This window comes from Cyprinus carpio, chromosome A24 (assembly GCF_018340385.1).
Source record: "Cyprinus carpio isolate SPL01 chromosome A24, ASM1834038v1, whole genome shotgun sequence".
Taxonomy (NCBI): domain Eukaryota; kingdom Metazoa; phylum Chordata; class Actinopteri; order Cypriniformes; family Cyprinidae; genus Cyprinus; species Cyprinus carpio.
This window is the reverse complement of record NC_056595.1, coordinates 14,201,251-14,223,517: the sequence shown is the minus strand read 5'-3', so window position 1 is coordinate 14,223,517 and position 22,267 is coordinate 14,201,251. Positions and strand designations below refer to the sequence as shown.

The 22,267-nt window shown below is 37.0% G+C and overlaps 1 protein-coding gene across 7 annotated transcripts in view; it reads left to right on the top strand.

The window, feature by feature from the left end:
- The first annotated feature begins 582 nt into the window (after window positions 1-582).
- relch (RAB11 binding and LisH domain, coiled-coil and HEAT repeat containing) overlaps window positions 583-22,267 on the top strand; it is a 44,261-nt gene continuing 22,576 nt past the window's right edge. The window contains exons 1-12 of one of the 7 annotated variants that reach the window (XR_006153455.1): window positions 583-1,240; window positions 2,327-2,377; window positions 8,837-8,926; window positions 14,108-14,179; window positions 14,330-14,385; window positions 14,518-14,631; window positions 14,718-14,909; window positions 15,289-15,380; window positions 16,661-16,960; window positions 18,703-18,778; window positions 20,116-20,211; window positions 20,449-20,472. Coding sequence is in view for 6 of the 7 variants with exons in the window: in XM_042714267.1 (XP_042570201.1) it covers window positions 784-1,240; window positions 2,327-2,377; window positions 8,837-8,926; window positions 14,108-14,179; window positions 14,330-14,385; window positions 14,518-14,631; window positions 14,718-14,909; window positions 15,289-15,380; window positions 16,661-16,960; window positions 18,703-18,778; window positions 20,116-20,211; window positions 20,449-20,472 (1,620 nt within the window). In the remaining variant the exon portion in view is untranslated. The remainder of the gene's footprint in view (window positions 1,241-2,326; window positions 2,378-8,836; window positions 8,927-14,107; window positions 14,180-14,329; window positions 14,386-14,517; window positions 14,632-14,717; window positions 14,910-15,288; window positions 15,381-16,660; window positions 16,961-18,702; window positions 18,779-20,115; window positions 20,212-20,448; window positions 20,473-22,267) is intronic. The other 6 variants (XM_042714267.1, XM_042714266.1, XM_042714271.1 and 3 more) reach the window with 6 other exon arrangements.

Here is a 22,267-nt window from a genome sequence, read left to right as displayed (position 1 = left end):
TTATTTTCTAATTCCTCATATGAAACGCTTAGAACAGACAGACAGACAGACAGACAGATAGATAGATAGATAGATAGATAGATAGATAGATATTTTTAATATTTTAATTTATTTTAATATAGCATTTGTTCTAAGAAATTGTTGTATATAATTAAATATGTTAAATATGTTTAATTATATAAAAATAGAACGATAGATTAAATGCAACAATTAAGAGACAGAGCAATTCCATTTTATTAATCACAATTCTTGTCTTAATTTATTGTTAAATGTAATTTAATACCAGTATATGTTAAATGATTTATTTTCTTTGGAGCTTAGAACGACAGACGGAGATAAATGGGGGGGGGGGTCATTTTTGTCCTAAAAATTGTATTGTATATAATTTAATTTGTTAAATATATTTAGTCACATAATTTTTTTTTTAAATATATCTGTTTTATTTGGAGCTTAGAACGACAGACAGACTGGCGTGCCTGCTGTACTGTTCTGTGTTTGATGAATTTATGAAATATTCTTATTCTTTTGATAGACTACTTATGTTTTCCCATTGGCTCTTTGCACGTCCACTTGGCGGATCCCTGCTACTTGAAGTGCATGACGTTATTTCCGCTCGTGTCTTGGCAGGGAGGAGGCGGGGTGCTGAAATGACATTCGGCCCCACCAACCAAAGCATATTTCCAGAAGCTCCGTTGATTAGGAGCAATAAAGCGCTCTTGACATCCACCCAGGAAGACGGAGACACTTATTAGCCAGACAGCTGGCTGAACACCTTACGGCAAAATGGCGGCGGGTAATGTCAACCCGTTTAACGTGAGTGATTCGGAGGAGGAAGCGGAGCAGAGGCAGGATGGCGCGGACACCGAGCGCAGCCCGAGTGATGAAGCGCAAGGCCATAGCCTCGGTCCCTTCTCTCCGCCGGCGTACTCCGAGCCAGCCGCTCTGCTGTCTAGCAACAGAACGAGCCCGAGTGTGGACGGTATACCCGCGTCGGCCGCCGCGGTGGCTGGGATCGGAGGAGGAGGCGCAGAGACTCGGGTCTCGCTGGATGCGATCGCCGCGCAGCTGCTCCGGGATCAGTACATCCTCGCGGCCCTGGAGCTGCACACCGAGCTGCTGGAAGCCGGACGCGAGCTGCCTCGCCTGCGGGACTATTTCTCCAATCCAGGCAACTTCGAAAGACAGAGCGGGACTCCACCCGCGTGCAAAGAGCAAGGTGTCGGTCCTGGAGGTCCACTTAGTAAGTCTTTATATCATACTCTAATAAAAAACCACCAAAAAAAATAAAGCCTATAATCTTACTATATGAAGTAATGTTCGTGTTTCAAAACCTACGAGACTGTATATCCTAATCGCATTTAAAACCAGTCTAAAATGATTTTCTGGTCTCCTAACCTGGTTAGGCTGGCTGGTTTCAAGTCTTTGGACACTTGTCCGCTGGTCGACCAGTTAAACTAGCTGAACTCCACTTGGCCAGTCTGGAAGACCAGCTAGACTAGGTAAACCAGGCAGGGAGACCATCTTAGTCTGGTTTAAGATGTTTTGTTGTTGTTATTTTTTATATTTTTTTTTTTTGTTTTTTTTTTTTTTTTTTTTTTACATAAAGAAAACCAATTAACAACTAAAATAATGCTCAAAAATGCTGTCTAGGTAGGCAGCTCACTAGGTTTTTGGAACTGGATACCTAGCTAGTACCCAAATGTATGCTTTAAAATGCTATCTAATTAGGCAGCTCACTAGGTTTTGGAGCTGTATACCTAGCTAGTACCCACATTTATGCTTTAAAATGCTGTCTAGGTAGGCATCTCACTAGGTTTTTGAGCTGGATGCCTAGCTAGTATGCAAATTAATGCTCTAAAATGCTGTCTTGGTAGGCAGCTCATTAGGTTTTGGAGCTGGATACCTAGCTAATATCCAAATTAATGCTCTAAAATGCTATCTAGGTAGGAAGCTCACTAGGTTTTTGAGCTGGATACCTAGCTAGTACCCAAATTAATGCTCTAAAATGCTATCTAGGTAGGAAGCTCACTAGGTTTTGGAGCTGGATACCTAGTTAGTACCCAAATTAATGCTCTAAAATGCTGTCTAGGTAGGCTGCTCATTGGCTTTTGTAGCAAAGTCACTCTTTTCTTTTGCTCTTTAAACAGCCATAAAATACACCAACACAGCAGCTGTTAGTACTCTAGCTGCCTAGACTACCTGTTTATTTCATATTGCGGTTTATTGTGCTTCAGTCTAATGCATTGGCTTGTTGAGGAGGCATTTTTAGGGCTGGATTGTGTCTTTGTTGTGTGATGTGATGTGAAGTCTTCCCACTGACCCTCAGCTGCGCAGGTGCAGGATAGAAAGAGGAGAAAAAAAGATGCTCATATGAGGGGTATGTAAAACCTGACTGTGTGCAGTGATATGTGGGATTGATGTACTTTGGTGTAATCAGGAATTCTTTTCGTGGTCTGTCTTTCTTGTACCTTTGCTCCTTAATGAAGTTTCTGATCTGATATCCTGCACTCATCTGCCTCTCACTATTTGCCTTTCAAAGCATGACTTTTGAATTTGTTTTCCTTGCATGTTGTTGCAGTGTTGATTGACAATTGCTAGATCCAATTCTAGTGTTGATCATTTATAAAAGAATTTCATTGATTAAAGATTTATTTATTTTTGTAAGAAAATCAACCCTTTTGTTAAAAGGAGCTGATTCTTCTTTGGAATCAGTTACACAAATCAATAATCTAAAGGAAAATTCATGCAAAAAAATTAAATTCTGTCATCATTTACTTATTTATTTTGTTTTAAAACTGGTGTCTTTCTTCTGTGGAGCACAAAAAAAGATAATGGTTACCATTGACTTCTATTATTTGGACAAAAAAGACATGTCTCAAAATAGCTTCTTTTATGTTCTGCAGAAGAAAGGTTCTCTTACAGTTTTGCAACATCAGAGTGAGTAAATGATGAGAGAATCATCCCTTTAAGACCAACCTTAAAAAATGTAAAAATGCAATTCTACCTTAGCAACTGTTGCCATTCACCGTATAATTAGGCAAGCTTTTGGTCTGATGTGTTTGGACAGTTATGGAATATTGCATAAATTATGGAGGAAAATGTTAACCAGTGACACAAAGACTCAGAGAGGTATTTATTATTATTTTTTTAACTCTTTCAAACTTTTTTTTTTTAAAGTAAATTGTTGTGGATTAAACTGCTGTAACCTTCATTCACAAATTAACATTAATAATATAAATAATTAAAAAAATAATGTTAAATAGTCAACATTTTAATAAATAAATGTTAAAAATGTTAAATGTTAAAAAATAAATACTTTATTAAAAAAAACAAAAACAATGGCCACTGCAAAAACATTGACAGCCAATCAGAATCCACCTGACTCAAGTGTTAAAAGTAGCAAAACTGGTGTGTGGATGCTATAGTTATCGCTATAGTTCTATTTATAGTTATCACTCTTGGTGTGCACAGGCCTTAAATCAGTGTACCATATGAATCTTGAATGATGATAACATAACGGAAAATTTCTGTGTGTTGCTGAAGCTTGTTGAACAACTGCAGGTATTCTACAGTTTGATTGAATGAGGAAAAACTGATCAAATATTAGACAACCTGAATACTTTCAGGTCTGTACTGGTTGTATTACAATTATTCCTCAATTTTCATGCGGCGTGGTTGCGTGATTGCCTGGCATGAGTGCATATCAACTGCACATTTTCTCAGCTGCTGCTGACTGATCATGTGGGTGGGCATGTTGAAATGGCTTTCATGCAGGCTTATTCATGGTTCAAAACAGTCATTAATCGGTCTAATCAGCTGCCTATTGCAAAGAGTATCATATCTAAATATTTGTTCCGTTTCGCATAACAACCAATCTTTCCTTCATCGAAGAGGCTTAGATCTGATATTATTAAGATCACTAAAATTCCATGTAGTCCTGCAACCTTTCCACAGTATGTGAAAACCTTAATTCATTATGTAAAATCAATTGATGTGATTATAAATTCCTTGATTTTAAAAAATCTCAGAAAATAAAACAATCCAATTCTAAGACCTCTAAAATGGTCTCTATACCTATAAAGGTTCCAAAAGGCCTATAAAGTGATTATATAGAAAAACCATTTTGGGTTCCTCAGTGAACCTTTCAGTGGACATGTGAATAACATTTAAATCATCGAAAGAATCCTTTTCCACTATAAATGAAATGGATAGGTTCCATGGATGTTAAAGGTTCTTCATGGAGCCATCGATGCTAGAAAAGAACCTTTATTTTTTAGGGTGTCAGACCGAAAGACAGGATGTGACCTCACCTCATCAGCTGAGTGCAGTGTCTTAAGTGACACCGCTCTCCAGGGAGAGGGGGATGCTGTAGAAATTAGAGGAGTAGACCTGGGCTGCCTGTTAGTTTCAGCCAATCCATATTTTTTAAACAGTATTTTTTTCTTCTACGTAAGCTTACTGCACATAAATGGTTTTTAAATACATGCCTAATTGCCGCTGACGGCTGTGTATTGACCTGGCTCTAAGAACACAGAGGTTTAGGAACCACAGGGTGGTTTTATTAGCGTTATGGAGCAAAGCCCCTCCCCAAAAGAGGATCTGGCAACCAGCAGAGAGGGAGCAGATGGCTCTTAACCATGCTTCTGTCACGTCATTGCAGGAAGAGACATAATCAACACCTCACTCAGTCTCGCCAGTATTTTACCCTTTGCTAGAGAGATGCAGCATTCGCTTGAGAAGCGTTTCTGGGATGAAAAGGCTTCTGCGCATTTAGGATGTGAGAGGATTTGAAGCAGTGCTGAATGAATATTGTAAACTGTATGATGCTAGCAGCTGTCGGGTTGTCATCAAAGTGTAGTTCACCGCACAATTGACTGTGCCCCCCACCTCCCCCGAGCCTATTCATTGAGCTCCGAATGACACAACAAACAGACCAGAATACTCCATTAGGCCTTATAAATGTATTTAAATTTTCTACTGATTCTTACAATACAACATTCTGCAGACCTGCATTGACATACTGCCTACATACACACTAAAATTAACATTTAAATTATAAAGACCTAAAATTATCAACAATGTCAAGATTGAGGCAATGGTTGTTCTTGTCATTTTAAGATCACTGGATGTTTTTATATATAAGAAGATTTTTTTTGAAAGAAATTCACAGTACAGGCTTTTATAATGTTACAAAAGATTTCCATTTTAAATAAACTTTCTATTCATTAAAGGATCCTAAAAAATGTATCCAGGCCTCCACAAAAATATTAATGAGTACAGCTGTTTTCAACATTGATATAAGAAACTTTATCTGGGCATCAATTCAGCATGTTAGAAAAGTTTTTGAAGGATAATTTAGATATACAGTATTAAAACAAAAAACAATTATTCTACATTGTAATATTTCACAATGTTACTGTTTTTTTATTTTTTATCTAATTAATGTATCCTTGGTGAGCTCCAAAATTTTGAATGGTAGTGTATAATAAGAGTCTGGCCACAGGTTTTGTGAATGTATTTATTTATTTAATGTGACCTGTGGTATGCTATAATGATCCAACCCCATTTTTGTAAATGTTTTGTAAATTCTTACATGGTTACATGGTGACATTTCTGTGGTGCATACATATAGTAGCTGAAACAAAAGTGGGAGTAAAAGTATAAGGTAAAGTAAAATAATGAAAGGAATGAAGAATGTGTGTAAACTCATGAAGAGAAAAAATATATATAGGCTAAGTAACTTGTCTCCAGGCCTCCCCAGAAGTCCTTCTTAAGCCTATAGGCCTAAACCTTTGCATTCATGTGGCCCTGGAGGTGTGGCTTTGTTTTTTAATTATTCTGGAAACGACCTTTGTAGTTAAAGCTTAATTTATTGATTTTGGTAACCTGTTCCTAAGAAGAAATGGCTCCTTTTTGTAACGACCTTGTCTTCCTGGTGTAGCTTTAGTGTTTATTACTCCCTCAGATTCCTGAGCTCCTAAAATAACCTATTATTGCTAATGCAAAACACTTAGTAGCCAAATTCTGATAGGAGATGTGAAGTTCTGTGTGCTCACTGATGATAAGCTCCTGACAGAACACAAAAACTCCCTTTGGTTGTCACATACGTCATACACTGAACAAAATTATAAAAGCAACACTTTTGTTTTTGCCCCCATTTTTCATGAGCTGAACTCAAAGATCTAAGACTTTCTCTATGTACACAAAAGGCCTATTTCTCTCAAATATTGTTCACAAATCTGTCTAAATCGGTGTTAGTGAGCACTTCTCCTTTGCGGAGATAATCCATCCACCTCACAGGTGTGGTATATTAAGATACTGATTAGACAGCATGATTATTGCAGAGGTGTGCCTTAGGCTGGCCACAATAAAAGGCCACTCTAAAATGTGCAGTTTTATCACACAGCACAATTCCACAGATGTCACAAGTTTTGAGGGTTCGTGCAGTTGGCATGCTGATTGCAGAAATGTCCACCAGAGCTGTTGCCCATGAATTCAATGTTCGTTTCTCTACCATAAGCCATCTCCAAAGGTGTTTCAGATAATTTGGCACTCCATCCAACCCGCCTCACAACCACAGACCATGTGTAACCACACCAACCCAGGACCTCCACATCCAGCATCTTCACCTCCAAGGTCGTCTGAGACCAGCCACCCGGACAGCTGCTGCAACAATCGGTTTGCATAACCAAAGAATTTCTGTACAAACTGTCAGAAACTGTCTCAGGGAAGCTCATCTGCATGCTCGTCGTCCTCATCGGGGTCTCGACCTGCCTGCAGTTCATCGTATCCGACTTGAGTGGGCAGATGCTCACATTCGATGGCGTCTGGCATTTTGGAGAGGTGTTCTCTTCACGGATGAATCCTGGTTTTCACTGTACAGGGCAGATGGCAGACAGCATGTATGGCGATGTTGCACTGTGTGAGGCAAATGGTGATCACACCAAATGCTGACTGGTTTTCGGACCCCCCAATACACTAAAACTGCACATTTTAGAGTGGCCTTTTATTATGGCCAGCCTAAGGCACACCTGTGCAATAATCATGCTGTCTAATCAGCATCTTGATATGCCACACCTGTGAGGTGGATGGATTATCTCGGCAAAGGAGAAGTGCTCACTAACATATATTTAGACAGATTTGTGAACAATATTTGAGAGAAATACAAAATTTGTGTACATAGAAAAAGTCTCAGATCTTTGAGTTCAGCTCATGAAAAATGGGGGCAAAAACAAAAGTGTTGTTTATAATTTTGTTCAGTGTATAAATATATAACATTAAGTAGTACAGCAATGTTGTGTTGATTATGTGAACAGTGTATGTTTGCACATTTATACACGAGTCACATGACTCGTCTGACATATTGAACAAGAGCCCTTTAATATCATTCCTTGCAGGAAGCATCTTAAGCGTAGGCCAGGCTCACAACCTCCAGCCCCTCCCTGTCAACCAGTTTGACAAGACGTTTATTCAGTACAGCTCCGTGGCACTCTCACATGTCGGATCTCAGCATTATCATTCAAGTCACGCCCAGAGAGAGAGTCACAAAACTGTTCCTTCATCATTACTTCTCTGTCCAAGGCTGTGATGGGCAGGTCCACTAATTTAACTATCAGGGTGTCATTTGACATTTAGCCTGCTGCATTTATACAGAATACAAGAATAATATTTCTCATTTTAATGGTGGATGTGATGTTTTCGCTTCTTTACATGGACAGCTTTACAGTCACAGGACTAAGTGCATGAGCTTTACTGCCGTCATGTGACATGCTCAAGTCACTGTGATATTTAGCTTGAGTGAAAGAAACTAGGGTGCCATAGCCATGAGAGCACAGGTATTTCCAAAGATGCCATATTACTTGTTATATTTTATTTGATGTTATTTGATTGTACTTGTCATGTTTGTCTAGGGTTTTGTGATTTTAAATTTAGAGTCCTATTATTTATTTTAATTTTTTTTGTGCCAAACAAACTTTTAAAGTCAGTCTCGAATTATCAGGAGTCTTGTTAAAAAAATAAATTAGTAACTACAGTACTCAATTGGGATCATTCAAATAGAAATGCAGAGCTGTAGGTGATACATACAGTCAGGCATAGAACATGGTTTTCTACTTTTCACTTCAATTATTAGTTCTTCTGGTGTAATAGTAGAAATATAACTCAGTGTGACTGGGCAAGCCATATTTATGAACACACAGTAGATTTTGTTGATGTGTAACTAAGTTATCTTTTTGTAATGGAGTTCTAAAAGTTAAAGTATGTTTTCATGAGTTTCAGTATCGAGTTCAATTTGTGTCCTTGCAAAAGATCAAGGAAAATTTGATTTCTTATGACCTGGACTGGACCTTAAAAAATATGCAAATAAAGTGAAATCTGTAATGCATAGATAAGTACCTGAACACCATTATTATATCCTCATTATTCATCTGAAATTACAATAAATAAATAAATAAATGTGGTTTGTTGCTGAATAATGTGTTACCACGCCAGTGTACATGGCACACTACAATCGTTGGCATGCAGAAATAGGGGAGTCCATGTGGGGGCTTGACATTGGCAATACTTTTCTATCTTCCCTCCAGCAGTGCAGACAGATGGAGAGAGACATGTTCGTCTGGAAAGTTTTGGCCTACGTAGAGTCTATTCTCTATAACTGCTGACTGCTTTAGTTTGCTGAAACAAATCAAAATGTTACCACTTTACTTTCTGTAAATGATACTGTAGGTTAGTGTTCTATCTAACAAGGGTGCATTTTGTTATAAAACCCTATAATTTGGTGGGAACCAGTAAATTTTAACATCCATTTTTTTGTGTGTGTGTGTTTGTTTGTTTCCAGATCGAGCTGGCAGCATTAGTACACTGGACTCCTTGGATTTCGCACGGTATTCAGATGATGGCAACAGGGAGTCAGACGAAAGATTGGCAGGTAAGGAGAATCCTGCTGGCAGATCTATTTATCTATCTATATATAAAAATCAATGAAATGCGTCTGGATGCTCAGATCGGATTCTATCACTTACAAATGGGGCTGCACGATTACTCAAATGTGATTGTCATGTGCATTTTGTCAGTAAAGCCGGTTCTGTAATCAGCAGTAAATCATCATCGTGTGCTTTCGGATGGAGCAGCGTTTACTACACAGAACCGTAGTTCACTGACCGCACAGTTCCGCAAAAAAATCGCGATAATGACCACTGTTTGCATAGCTTCTCCGTGAACTACGGCTCTGTGTAGTAAATGCTGCTCCATCTGAAAGCATGTGAAAATACCACATTTAATAACATTTTTACCCCAAACTCACTTCATAACGTCAGTCGAGTGTTTGAAATTAATCCTTCTGTGCGATGATGTGGCGTCTTACACCGAATAAGGCATGCAACATATTTCATAGTATGCTTTATTTTAATGAAAATAATAATAATAATAATAATAACTCCGATAAATCATATATTGTCATAATCAAGTGTTTTTTAGTCACGTTGAATCAATAAAAGCAGTTAAATCTTCTGTTTATCTAGCTACCGCTATAGGCATTTCCTGGGTTTCTTCGGCAACCCGTATTTGGAGTTTCAGCGCGAGAGCGCCCTCTGGCCTTTGGATGGAGATTTACTGCTGATCACAGAACCGTGCTTCACTGAACGATACGCATGACAATCATAGCTTCTGTCGAATTGTGTTCTCGATTCCATTTCGAATTATCGTGCAGCCCTACTTGCAAAATTTGTGCATGAACACCCAGTCCTAGATCATATTTGAAAATCATATTGGATTTGTTTGCAGTGTGCCTCACATGCCACGATGGGACAGTTGGCAACTAGTTAAATACATTTTCCTCAGCTACAGTGACTGGTAATGTGGTTGGTTTTAAATATGCAAGTGTTCTTAAATTCCAACTTTGTGTCATTCAGTACTTTTAATACTGGAAATCTTCAGTCCATTTAATTTTAAACATTTTGCATGCACTTATCATATTAGACCACAATTGACAGTAGCCAAAGTTTCCAAGAACACAATTCAGCAGTTACATTTTGTGGGCATTTTTTAGGCAAAATGAGAAGGATTTGGCTTTACTGGGTGTTTTTCTGGAAACTATTAGTGGTTCAGCGGCTTGTGTCGAATTCTTTTATGAGAGGCGATTTGGTCAGTGTTACCGTATATGACACAAGATTCTAGTCATTCATGATTGATGTGAATACACATGGGTCAAACATTATGGTTCACTGACCACTTTCATCAGCGGTCTCATAGATGAGTGCTCTCTATAGACGAGTAGGAGGGTTAACTAATAGCCTGTACACTAAACTTTTCTTTCTAATTGGGCTGGATTGATAACTATCTTGCTTTCCCATTTCTTTTCAAGCAAAAGGTTTTCTGGCTCTCAAGTTTCCTCTCTTGTCATTTCCCTGTTTTAAAACTTGCTTGGCTAGGTTGCCATATTGTTCCTTTAGCTTTTTCCTGCATTAGCTTCAGTCCCTCCCAAGCTTCAGATTCCTACATTATCCTAGCAGATATTGATTTTTCAGATTGAAATGTTCCTTTGAAAATTCACATCCCCTACCCTTTCTCAACACAAGAAAGAAAGAAAAAAACTCTTCGGAGCTGAGCTGTACACAATTATTTGTTGGACCCTGTCACACATTAAAGTCAATGAATTGTTTTCAAAGTATTAGTGTTTCTACTATCTAGTTATATATTTTGCTTGTGGTCTTTTTAAAATGTTAAAATTTTCTGATAGTATTATTAGGGTCTATTCACACCAAGGTTGCATTTTTAGCATTGAATAAAACAGAATAATGTTACTGTATGAGCTTATTTTATTATAGTTTCTATTTTTGTTCATGTTAGTTTTTTTATTATTATTTTTATTTTTATTCCATTTATTTTAGTTTAATTATTATTTTTTTATTCATTATATTTCAGAAAATGTAATTGTTTTGTTATATATTAAGTAGTTAAAGTTAGTTAAATATTAAACATTCAATTGTTTGTAAATATGTGACTTTGTCACATCATACTTGGTGTGAACAGGCTTATAGTTTATATTAATGACTAAACAATAGAGATGCACCGATCGATCTTCCAGGGTTTGGAATCGGACGATTTTCCTCATGATCGGCCCGGATCAGTGACCGGCCGATCAGTCTCACTTCTTTCCGATTTCGAGCCGATCTGTTTTGTTACCAGCGGCACAGGCAATAACGTCAGCTGCGCATTCTCGCTCTCTTTTCTCCAACGACCCCTTTTCACACACGTCTCATTTGCATCAGTTAAACAGTGCTTGTACTGCACATTATTTTAGTTATTTCCACAGGTTTCACGCTTACACCAAAAGCGCTTACACCACCACTGATCTATATTAGTGGAGCGCACAGCCTCAAACAGCTTGTGAGCCACAAATACCAAAATGTGGCTAACTGTGCTAAAACATTCAAATATTATGTCAAAATGCCCGTCTTGGTGAGTATGCAGTTAAACACAGTCACTTTTGGAACGTTAAATAGTTGAGAGAGAACGCGTGGATAAACTCTTAAAGGGACCGCTGTCCAATATTCCTGCTGCTGTCTGTCATGTTAATCAAAGCACAAAAGACAAAGAAAATGACTTTCTGCTCCTGACTTGAATAACGTTTTATAACTTTAATGGTAAGCATTAATTTGTATTTAATTTTTACAATGAAGACTACAGAAATTAAATTGGATAAAAATGTACATTTAATTACTTTAATTTCTGTAGTATTTCTTACCTGAATAAAAACTTACTTAACCTGTAAATCTTAGTTTAGTGGTTCTTTTTATTCTATTGCATTTATTTGTACTGTTGTTTGCAATTTTAGTTTTTATTTTATTTCTGACTTTTTACTTGTGTTTTTTTTTTATTAAAATAAAACTTTGCGTTGAAGTAAAATAGATTTTTGTTTGTGTATGCTGTCAATTATAGTTCTTTGGGAAAAAAAAATCGCAAACGGCAAAAAATGGTATCGGCAGGTCACACTAACCAGAAATCGGAATCGGCCAAGAAAATTACAATCTGTGCATCTCCACGAAACAATAAAAAATAAATAAACATGAATATAAATGATAACTATATCTAATTTAGGTAATGGGCAGTTTTATGTGCTTGAGTGTGATTTTATTGAAAAAAGCTATTAATAGGTAAGTAGATGGCTTAAGGAACCGTGCAGCAGAATAAGATTGCTTTTACAAAATGTCACTTTTGCACCCCCAATTGGGAATTTCCTCCTAAATCTTGACCCCTTCAGCGATGAGCACAGCCCTGGCTGTCTGACCTGGGGTTTATTGGCTGTCTGATGGGTCTCTATTCTAGTATTTCTCTTTCCAATACTGGACCACAAACCATCCAGGCAAGCACACTTTGCCACTTCTTTTTTTCTTTTTTTTTTTGCTTGTTCTTACATTTTTCCATTTGTTAAACTTGCATCCTGTGCTTTGTTGATCAGCAGCATAAGTGCCTTTGTCCCATTTGAGCTCTGCTTTATCTTAGATTTTTTTTTTTCTTGAGTTTTTTCCTCGTCCCATTTGAATTCGTCTTTCTTTTTTCCCCCTCCCTTCTTTTTCTGGCACTGTTCAGGTAGATGGTGTTCCAGAACACATATTAGGAAGCAGAGCTTGTGGGAGTCCCACCTGCTGATCATCAGTGCACAGTCATGCAAAGTGTCCTGTGTTCTTCATGCTTCTGTTTCCTGGTGTCTCTGGGTGTGTCTCAATCCGTTCCCAAGTTCATATACTGGCAAAAGATTTCTAGGGCTGTCCCATGATCACAATCCTTCCAATACACTCAAAATTCCCAGAATGCTTCATAAAAATCAGTGAGAATCAGCTGATTCCAGACAGAATATTGGTTTATTACATGTTATACAATACTGCAGTGTTGTGGTCTTTTTGTGTTTTTTTTTTTTTTTTTTTTTTTTTTTTTAATGTAATCTCGTCACAGGTAATTTAGCCATCAGTGTCCCAATTGTTAGTAGATCAGGGTTCTTGCTAATCCCAAATTTCCTCTGATTACTGTTTTAGGAAACTAGGGAGCAGAATGAGACACAGCCTGTGTTAGAACTCGCTTTGCAGGTCCACGGTAGCAGGATTGCTGCGGGGTTTTGCTTACACTAGTAAATCCCTTACCAATTGAACAACTGTTTTACAACAAAGATCAAATGCAAACAACAGGTGGATTTAGATTTTTGTGTATTTAGGATTTGCTTCTGTATATATTTGGCATTGTCAACCTGTTCGAATAACAGTCGTACTATAAACTGAAGTGAGTAGTTTTCTTTTGTCTGTTTTAATTACTTTCTCATATTCCACCTTAGTATTCAGAGACCGTTGTAAATAAGCCATTCAATGATCGATTCCCTTGAAAAGTCTCTATGGTGCTGTCAAAACAATTCTCTGCATCCCGAACAATCTGACATGACATTACTGGTCTAGCCAATTATGTGAGTTTAGGGTGAGACTACCTGTTTCATAATTAGGCCTATCCCAAATGGCATGGTTTACACTTTGTTGTAATACTGGGTCCGAAGTTGGCGCACTATTCTGCAACATAAAATGACAAATCGGACTCTCTATGGTCATGTGAACTTTATGGACACATGCTGCTAGATGACAAAGTGCACTATTTAGGATAGGACCATATATTTTGCAACTGTTTGATGACACTAGTAGCACAGAAATTACACACTTCAGCTTTAAAAAGTCAAACGGAATTAAAAGATCTAAAGGAATTTCAAAAAAAGGGCGAACAGATTTGATTTGCCCTAAATCCCTGGTCAGACAGCAGCTAGAGAATTATGTGAAAAAATAAAATTTCCTGAAGGAAACTAAATGTGTAAATATTTTCATGATCTGGCAGCTCCTCCAGCAACCTCTGCTGCATGTGTTCATTAGATCCATAGCGTGTGTGTGTCCCTGTTTTGGTTCTGCCTCAGCTTCTTACGAAAGTTGTCGCTTTCTTTTTCTTTTCTTTCTTTTTTTGATTTCATTTTTTCATGGCCATCCTTTGTTCTTTTTTTTCCCCCCATTTGTTTTGTTTCTTTGTTCCCTTCTCTTGGTTGGATGCCTGTTTGTGTGTGTCCCACTTCCCCCTGGTCCAGTTCTGGAGTTTGAACTGCGGAAAGCCAAGGAGACCATTCAGGCTCTTCGTGCCAACTTGACTCAGGCTGCAGGTGGCGTACTTTCAACTTTTACATACTTCAGTCCTTTCTGCTATAGGAGCTGCTCTCATTCCTAAAGGCAGTTTTTAATGTCCACCATAAATCAAATTCCAGCTCACTTGTTTTCTTTTTCTCTCTCTTTCTTTCTTTCTTTCTCTGTAGAATGTGAGATTCCCTCTCAAGAGAGAAAAAACTACAAATCCAGTCCTGAAATTCAGGTTACCCTATTTTTCATTTTTTTTTTCTGATGGTATTATAAGCTTAAATATATTAAGTTTCTCTAATAATCTTGTTATGAACAATTAGTTTGAATCGAAACTGCATTAATTTTTTTCCAATTGTTTTTCCAGGAGCCTATCCGCCCTCTTGAAAAGAGAGCCTTAAATTTTTTAGTTAATGAGTATTTATTAAAAAATGAATATAAGTTAACGTCCATCACATTCTCAGATGAAAATGATGATCAGGTAATATTTTATGCAGTCATTTTTATAGAATTATTTGATTTCGTATTTTATTTCTTCCTGTTATTCATGATATTTAATTTCTGCAGGATTTTGAGTTGTGGGACGATGTGGGTCTAAACATTCCCAAACCTCCAGACCTCCTGCAGCTCTACAGGAACTGCGGAAACAGCCTGCCATTGCATCGGGAGACCGTGGATGTGGCGGTCAATGTGGACCCGAATGATTTGCCGGGAGACTATTTTACCCAGGAATCTGTGCAGCAAACTGAGGCCATACAGGTATTTACATATAGGAAGAACTGTTGGTATTGTAGTCAAGGGAAAATAGTTTTCCGATTAAGATCCATATTCTGGTTAAGCCTTTATTCTGAAATAAAATACATTTCTGATTAATGGCATATGATAGCTATTTTAGTCACTTTCCTAGAAACTGGAATATTGGCTTAATCAGCTTAATCCCAATTAAGTTAATGCATGTACAAAATATTTACATAATCAGAATATTGCCAAATCCTAGTAACCCCAAGTAAAATATCTTATTCAAATGGATTTTTGATTTAAAATGCTTCTCGAGGGTCTAAAACGTGATTTTGGGTGGTCTTGGGTTTCTCTGGTCTAAAATATTCCACCTTTTAAGTAATTTCGATGTTATCCGCAGCAGCAGGAAGTGGTTCAGGAGCTGGAATATCAGATCAGCCTGCTGAACAGTGAGAAACAGAGTCTGGCTGAACAGATTAAAAAACTCCAAAGGTAAGAGTCTTCGCCTGCTGCCTGCGGGCCCAATTCAGTCAGAACCATTAGAAACCTGCCGCATGAGCCCGAATAATCAGAGCTCAGAGCAGCGACCTGTTATTGCTGTCATAATTAATATCTGCAGGGTCTGATCTTGTCAGCTGATGTTTATAAAAATCACATTTCTCTGTGAAAAAATATTTAGCTATAGTTTATTAGTCACGATTCCCTATGATTTTGATGCTGATTTAGTTAACCTGCTAAACTAATATGTCACTAAACCATATTTTGTTGTAATTAAATGGAAGTAACATGCATTGGATATTATACCATATAATAATAACACCATATTTAGTTATTTAATACTAATAGAGATTTTTAATTGTCAAAGCATGTACATATGTTATTATTAAAATTTATAGGTTTAGTTTGTTTAAATATTTATTTACAAATGTTGTTGTTTATTATTATTATTATTATTATTATTATTATTATTATTATTATTATTATTATTATTATTATTATTATTATTAATTTAATGTGTTAACCACACAAACTACACTACTGTCCAAAAGTTTAGGGTTGGTCAGATTTTTAAAGTTTTACAATTTTGAAAGAAGTCATCTCTAATGCTCTGTTTATTTGATCAAAAATACAGTAGAAACAATAAGAGAGTTCAGTCTATCGGTATTATTTTAAATAACATTTATAATGCTACAATAAAATTCTATAAATATATAGATATATAGAGATATTATATATATAGAGAGTCTCTCATACAAGAAAAAAATCTATCGGTATTATTTTAAATAACATTTATAATGCTACAATAAAATTCTATAAACTGTTACTTTTGATAAATTAATTGGATCCTTGCTTAAAAAAACAAAAACAAAAAAACCTAATTTATACAAGAAAAAAATTACTAACCCTAAACCTTTTGAATGGTAGTGAAACATATATTGTGAAACTACTGATATGTTCAACATGTAATGAATATAATATTTATACTCACTGTGTCTTTTATGACTCCAGTACTCCAATGTTGTGCTTTTAAGCGCTCATCATTATGACCTTCTGCTCTATGACATTTTTCAGCGTGGCATTTACGTTTCCTAGAAAGTGAAGAGCTCTACACTTTCTCTTTTTACACTAGTTTTGCCTCCACTTCATACTTTCCTGTTCTGTTTGCCACAACACTGCTGTATATTCACTTCTATACTTGCATTTTCATACATTTTGCACACCACTAAATGTAATATACTCTGTGTTTGTGTGTATGGTGTGTGTGAATCCAGTGATATACAGGCACTTCAGAGGAATGTTTTATCAGATCCCACGTCTGCAGTGAAGTTGATTCAGTCTAAAGAAGACACTCCATGTGGTAAACCCCCCCTAGACAATGGACAGTATTTGGACATACGAGGGGTCACAGAAATGGACAGCTCCTCAGATGCCAACACTACAAAGACCTCAACCACTACTACTGCTACTACTGACTGCACTGAAAGCACCGCTACTGCTACACAACCTTACAACAAACTAAAGTCTCAGAGTCAGCAGGGTAAATCCTCTGTGCAATTTGACCAGCCCAACAGGTGAGACCTGCACTTCCTTATTCCAGTCGACACTCTTATGACTATAAAAATGCAAGCTTTCTATCTAGGCTATGTTTTCAGCATCATAGTCATACTCCTAATGTGAAGGCTTTCCAAACATTAGGCTGCAAACCTGCCACCATAGAGCTTTGCTGATTTTGATGGTTGCTTTATGGTTTCTGATATGTTTCAGTTGGTTTCTAGGGCATTGGTCGGTGGTTGCATACCATTCCAACACAAAGAAGTCAACTTCCATGTCTCTATGATATTCTGAAAAAAAGAAAAATTGTAAGCCTCGTTCAGACTGCCACACAAATCCAATTTTTGTGCAAATCCGATTGAAATCCAATCATATTTAGATAGTCTGAACGGCAACGAACTACATGAAATCCGGATTTTTGCAAATCCGTTTGAGCTACATTCATATGTGGTTTGGAATCCTATTCAAATCACATTCCTGGATATCCATTCCAGTCTGAACGGTCAGATCGGATTTAGCCTAGTTTATTCATGTTTTCACGCCACGTAAAACATCAAACATTTTTGTAGAAAACATAATGAACGTCTTTACAAAACACTCTTTTGTTGTTGCAAACTGCAAGTCAAGTGGAAAAAGACAATATACTGCTAGTATACGCACCTCTTTGAGATTTGAAACCAGTGGAGACGGCAGCACGCAATAAAGCCGCACATTCCAGCTTCCTGCGTTTCTGCCACTGCCTCATAAGACAAAATCCATAATAATAATAATCCAGCGCAACGGCAACATGTTGTCATGTCGAAAGACAACATTTGTATTGCTGTTATTGTTGTTTTTAGCTTATGCATAACAATGCAACGGCTTTGCCATAAAAACCAAAACAAACTCACATTAAACGAAACAAAATAGCAATCACGATGACACTCAAATCGTATTATGAACAGTTGTGAAACACTGTGTGGACATTCAGTTATTCAAATCAGATTCCATCCGGATATGCACAAAATCAGATTTGGGCTGACAGTCTGAACGAGGCTTTACCGGCCCAAAACTTTTGAACAGTAGCGTACAAATCTAAAGGATTTTTTTTTTTGGTTGGATGTCTGTTTTAATGCCTGCTAGATGGAAAATCATAAATTAGATCAAGTCAGCTACAGAAACGATTAGCATTATTCAAGTAAATGATGCCCGTGAAAAGTAGCCTATTTCATATCAGTCATTTAAAGAGTCCATAACCTATTCTGTTTGGATGCTGTTTTAGACTGTAGACCAGTGGTATTCAGTTCTTGGGACCAGTCTCCTTTATTTAACACACCTGATTCAGATCATCAGCTCATCAGACGAGAGCTCCATGAACTGAACTGAACGGAGTCTGTCAGTTAAGAGCGACATCAAAAATGTACAGAGCGGTGGGTCCCCAGGACCAGGATTGAAAACCACTGCATGTTGTTGGTTTTTTGTTGTTTTTAGCTGTTATGGCCACTAGATAGCAGCACTGCATTAAGCACTATTTCAGTCCTCATCCACATCATACTGCAGTGCTGACTGGCATCATATATTCCATTCATCATCATTTTGCACATCTGCTCCGGATGGACTTTTACCCCTCTAGGCTGATTCAGACAAATTACTCTCTCCTTGTTTTGACTGTTCCTTTATCAGCGTTTTGCTCTGCGCTGTGGAAAGCTGGGCTAATATGTAGAGTTATTGGTAACCGGAGGTGGAGGTGGCTTGTTAAATCATGTTTTGTTTGCTTGTGCAGAAAGCTGTCTCCGGCCTTCCACCAAGCACTTTTGTCCTTCTGTCGAATGTCTGCTGACAGTCGTCTGGGCTCAGAGGTGAGTGGGGTCAGGTAGCATACAGAAACAAAAGCACAAGCACATGTGGGATCTACCTGTTGTGACACTTAAAATAAAAAATCAGTCATTATTTACTCACCTTAATGTTGTTTCAAATCAGGATGACTGACTTTCTTATATGGAGCACAAAAGGGGAAAAAACATTTTTTCTCTCTTTTGAATTGGCAGTGCAATTACAGTGAATAGCCTGCAGCTTTTAATGTTAAAAAGGTTTAAAAAAAAAAATGTTTCAATAAAAAGCTCCTAATGACTCATGCACTGTATTCCTGTGAATCTCCTGAAGCCATACAATAGCACTGTGTGACGAACAGACCAAATATTAGTAGTTATTCACTGAAAATCCTGAGATCTCTCCATTAGCTCTATTAAGTAGGTGTCATTTTCGTTTCATGAATGAATCTTTTTTTTAAAGTCATCATTCTTTTAACTTCCATAAGTCAATTCATTTCAGTTTTTCAGTAGATCCAGCTCACAAAACCAAGTCTCACTGATTCATTCATTAAGCAAACTGATTCAGTTAAATAAAACTAAAGCTACTAGAAATAATTATTAGTAATTGAAATAAAACTGAAAATTTAAATAACTGATGAAAAACTTACATTTTAACTTAAACCTAAACAAAAATGGTGCCTTGGCAACTAACTGAAGTAAGTTTAAGTAGTAAAATTATTAAAACTAAAAGAATATTAAATAATAGCTAAATAGAAATATTTTTAAAAGAGATCAAAATTACTAAAGCATAAACCTAATTGATTCTATATATGAGTAAGTAATATAATGTTATATAAATAACACTGATTTGGTTCTAAAGTCACTGACTCTGTGATCCAGTTACAATAGTGATCAGCTCACTGGAGAGGAAGATTCTCATTGGATAATGATTTAAATTTCAGTCAATTCATCACACAAAACTATACAATGCCTTCACACTTCGAACAAGTCATATTGACCACTTTTATGGTGCTTTTCTTTTGTTAAGATAGTCAAAAAGGTTTGGAACAAACATTAGGGGCGAGTAAATGCCAATAATCATAGTTTTTTTTTTCAACCCTCCCTTAAAACAACAACAACCTTCAATAAAAAAAAAAAGTGCACTAGAAGTGGTTCAGTTGCTTTCAGAATAACCAGGAATGCATTAATAGGTACGTTTGAGAGGTCACAGAGTTTACAGTGTCTTCTATGTCCAGATTATACAAAAGCAGCTATGCAGTCATTTTTAGGAACGTGTGATTAAATGAAATGTCTGACATGTTTGCCTCTGCTGGTCTTTATGTGGAGACATTTTTGTGCCTAATTCAAGTGCGCTCGTTTCTCAGGTGTCTCGAATCGCTGACAGCGAGCAGAGCGTCATGCTCATGCTGGGCCGCTGTCTGCCACACATCGTACCCAACGTCCTGCTTGCCAAGCGAGAGGTAACCAATGACCTTTTGACCTAACAGCCCCAGCTCATCTTCCATCGTCCACTGCGGCTGGCTTCTCCTCTCATTCTATTCTTAATTCAACATTGACTCAACTTATTTTTTTCCATTGCAGTTGTGTGTGTGTGTGTGTCTCTCTCTATGCCCCCAACCCAATCCACCTCTCTCTCTCTTGTTCTATTCACTCATTTCTTCTCTTGCTTTTGTGCATGCATCTCACTGCACCGATAGAGAATGGTTGTGCACCTCTGTCAGGTGAGTGGAACACATCGGCATGTTCTCACATCAGCCCTCCTTCCTTCATCATGCGTGTGACCTTTGACCTTTCAGTTGGCTTGGCTTTTCATCAGCTTCCTTAGTTGTCAGTGACTCAAATGCAAATATATATTTTACAACAGCTTCAAATACTGCTTGTCTAAATAGAGTGTGTTCTGAACTTTCTGTTTTATAAATAGTGAGTAGCTAAATTTTTTAACGAAAAACTAAATAGCAGTTTTAGACGAATAATTCCAAGCCAGTGGAACATTTCTACGCTGTGATTTTTCTGTGCTTCAGGCTGCATTAATTCAGTTTGCCTGCCTTTCAGCTGACGGTGAAACCTTGTCTGATTTTAAAGTGTTTTCTTTGCCTCCCTATTACAGGGCTGATTTGGTTTAAATGTCTAAACTTGTAGGAAAAAAAAAAAAACACAAGGTACATGCACACATTTCACATCTGTTGAGAGCAGCCCCAAAGGTGTGTACCGTTCCAAGCAAGTTCCACTGTATTTCCCTCATCGGGCCCCTCTGATTTGCATAGGGCAGTTCTGTTATACGGAAGCCAGGTGACAGTTTAAGATGGATTGGATGCTTTCCAGGCTGAAGTCGGGTGAAAACAAACACTGCACGAGGAGTAGAGATCTCTTTGCTAAACTGGACTTTGAGCTTTGCCTGTTAATTCTGTTTGCTTCGTAACCTTCTTCCTTGAATTCAGACACACTCACACTCTGACACACCCTCAGTTTTCCCCACATCTGCTGCAGAGCAATTACTAATCAGGCGCTGCTGGAACACCTGCCTTGCAATATAATTCCTATCATCTGCACACCTACAAGAACTTTATTGTAAAGTCGAATTAAAGGCCATTCAAGTTATTGATTACCATGTAAAACTGATAAGACATCAGGTTCACCAGCCATTACACTGTGTGTTTGCAACAGTCCAAAAACCCCCTTCTTCTAGCAGAATTATGTCTGGTGTGTTTGAATATGTGGGTGTATTTCTGATTGGGCCTCTTTGCTTTCTGCTGATTATTATCTTGATATGGAGCAGTTGATTTCCTTTGTGTTTAAGAAATGAGTCAATGCAGGCTGATGGTATAACTGAAAATTTGCATAAAGATACAAGGTTTCATGGGAAACAATTTGGAGTGACAAGGAATCCAAACGTGCAAGGTTTTTTTGTTGTTGTTTTTTTTTAGTTAGAGTTTAGAACAGATTTAATTGTTTGCATTTTTTAGCAACATTGGCCCAAAAGTGTTTGGACACTTCAGCCACAAACAAATGACATTGCATTTGATTAAGAAATATCCATTAAATTGGCATTTATTGTAAATAAAGTGAGTTTGTCAAGCAAAATGCATCACAAAACCATTTTATTTGTTATTTTTATTTATTAATAATAAAACAATATTCATTGTTATAACAACAAGATAATTTTTTTTTTTTTTAAATTACAAAATAATGGAAAGTTAGGGTAAATTCATGGAAAATCATTGGTCAAAATGTAAGAACCCTCTAGAATCCTCTGTTTTGTTATCTAATGAAATTAGAGTTTTTTTTTAGTTTTTTTTTTTTTTTAGTCTAGTTCAATTTTCCTTCTAGTTTAAAACAGGGCCTAAATACAATTATAAGTACTTTTTTTTAGCAAAATGCATCACAGAAAGACATCATGGTAACACTTTATGAAAAGTTTCATTAGTTAACTACTTTAGTTAACATGAACTAAGCATGAACAATACTTCTGCAGCATTTATTAATCTTAGTAAATTTTCAACATTTACTAATGCATTA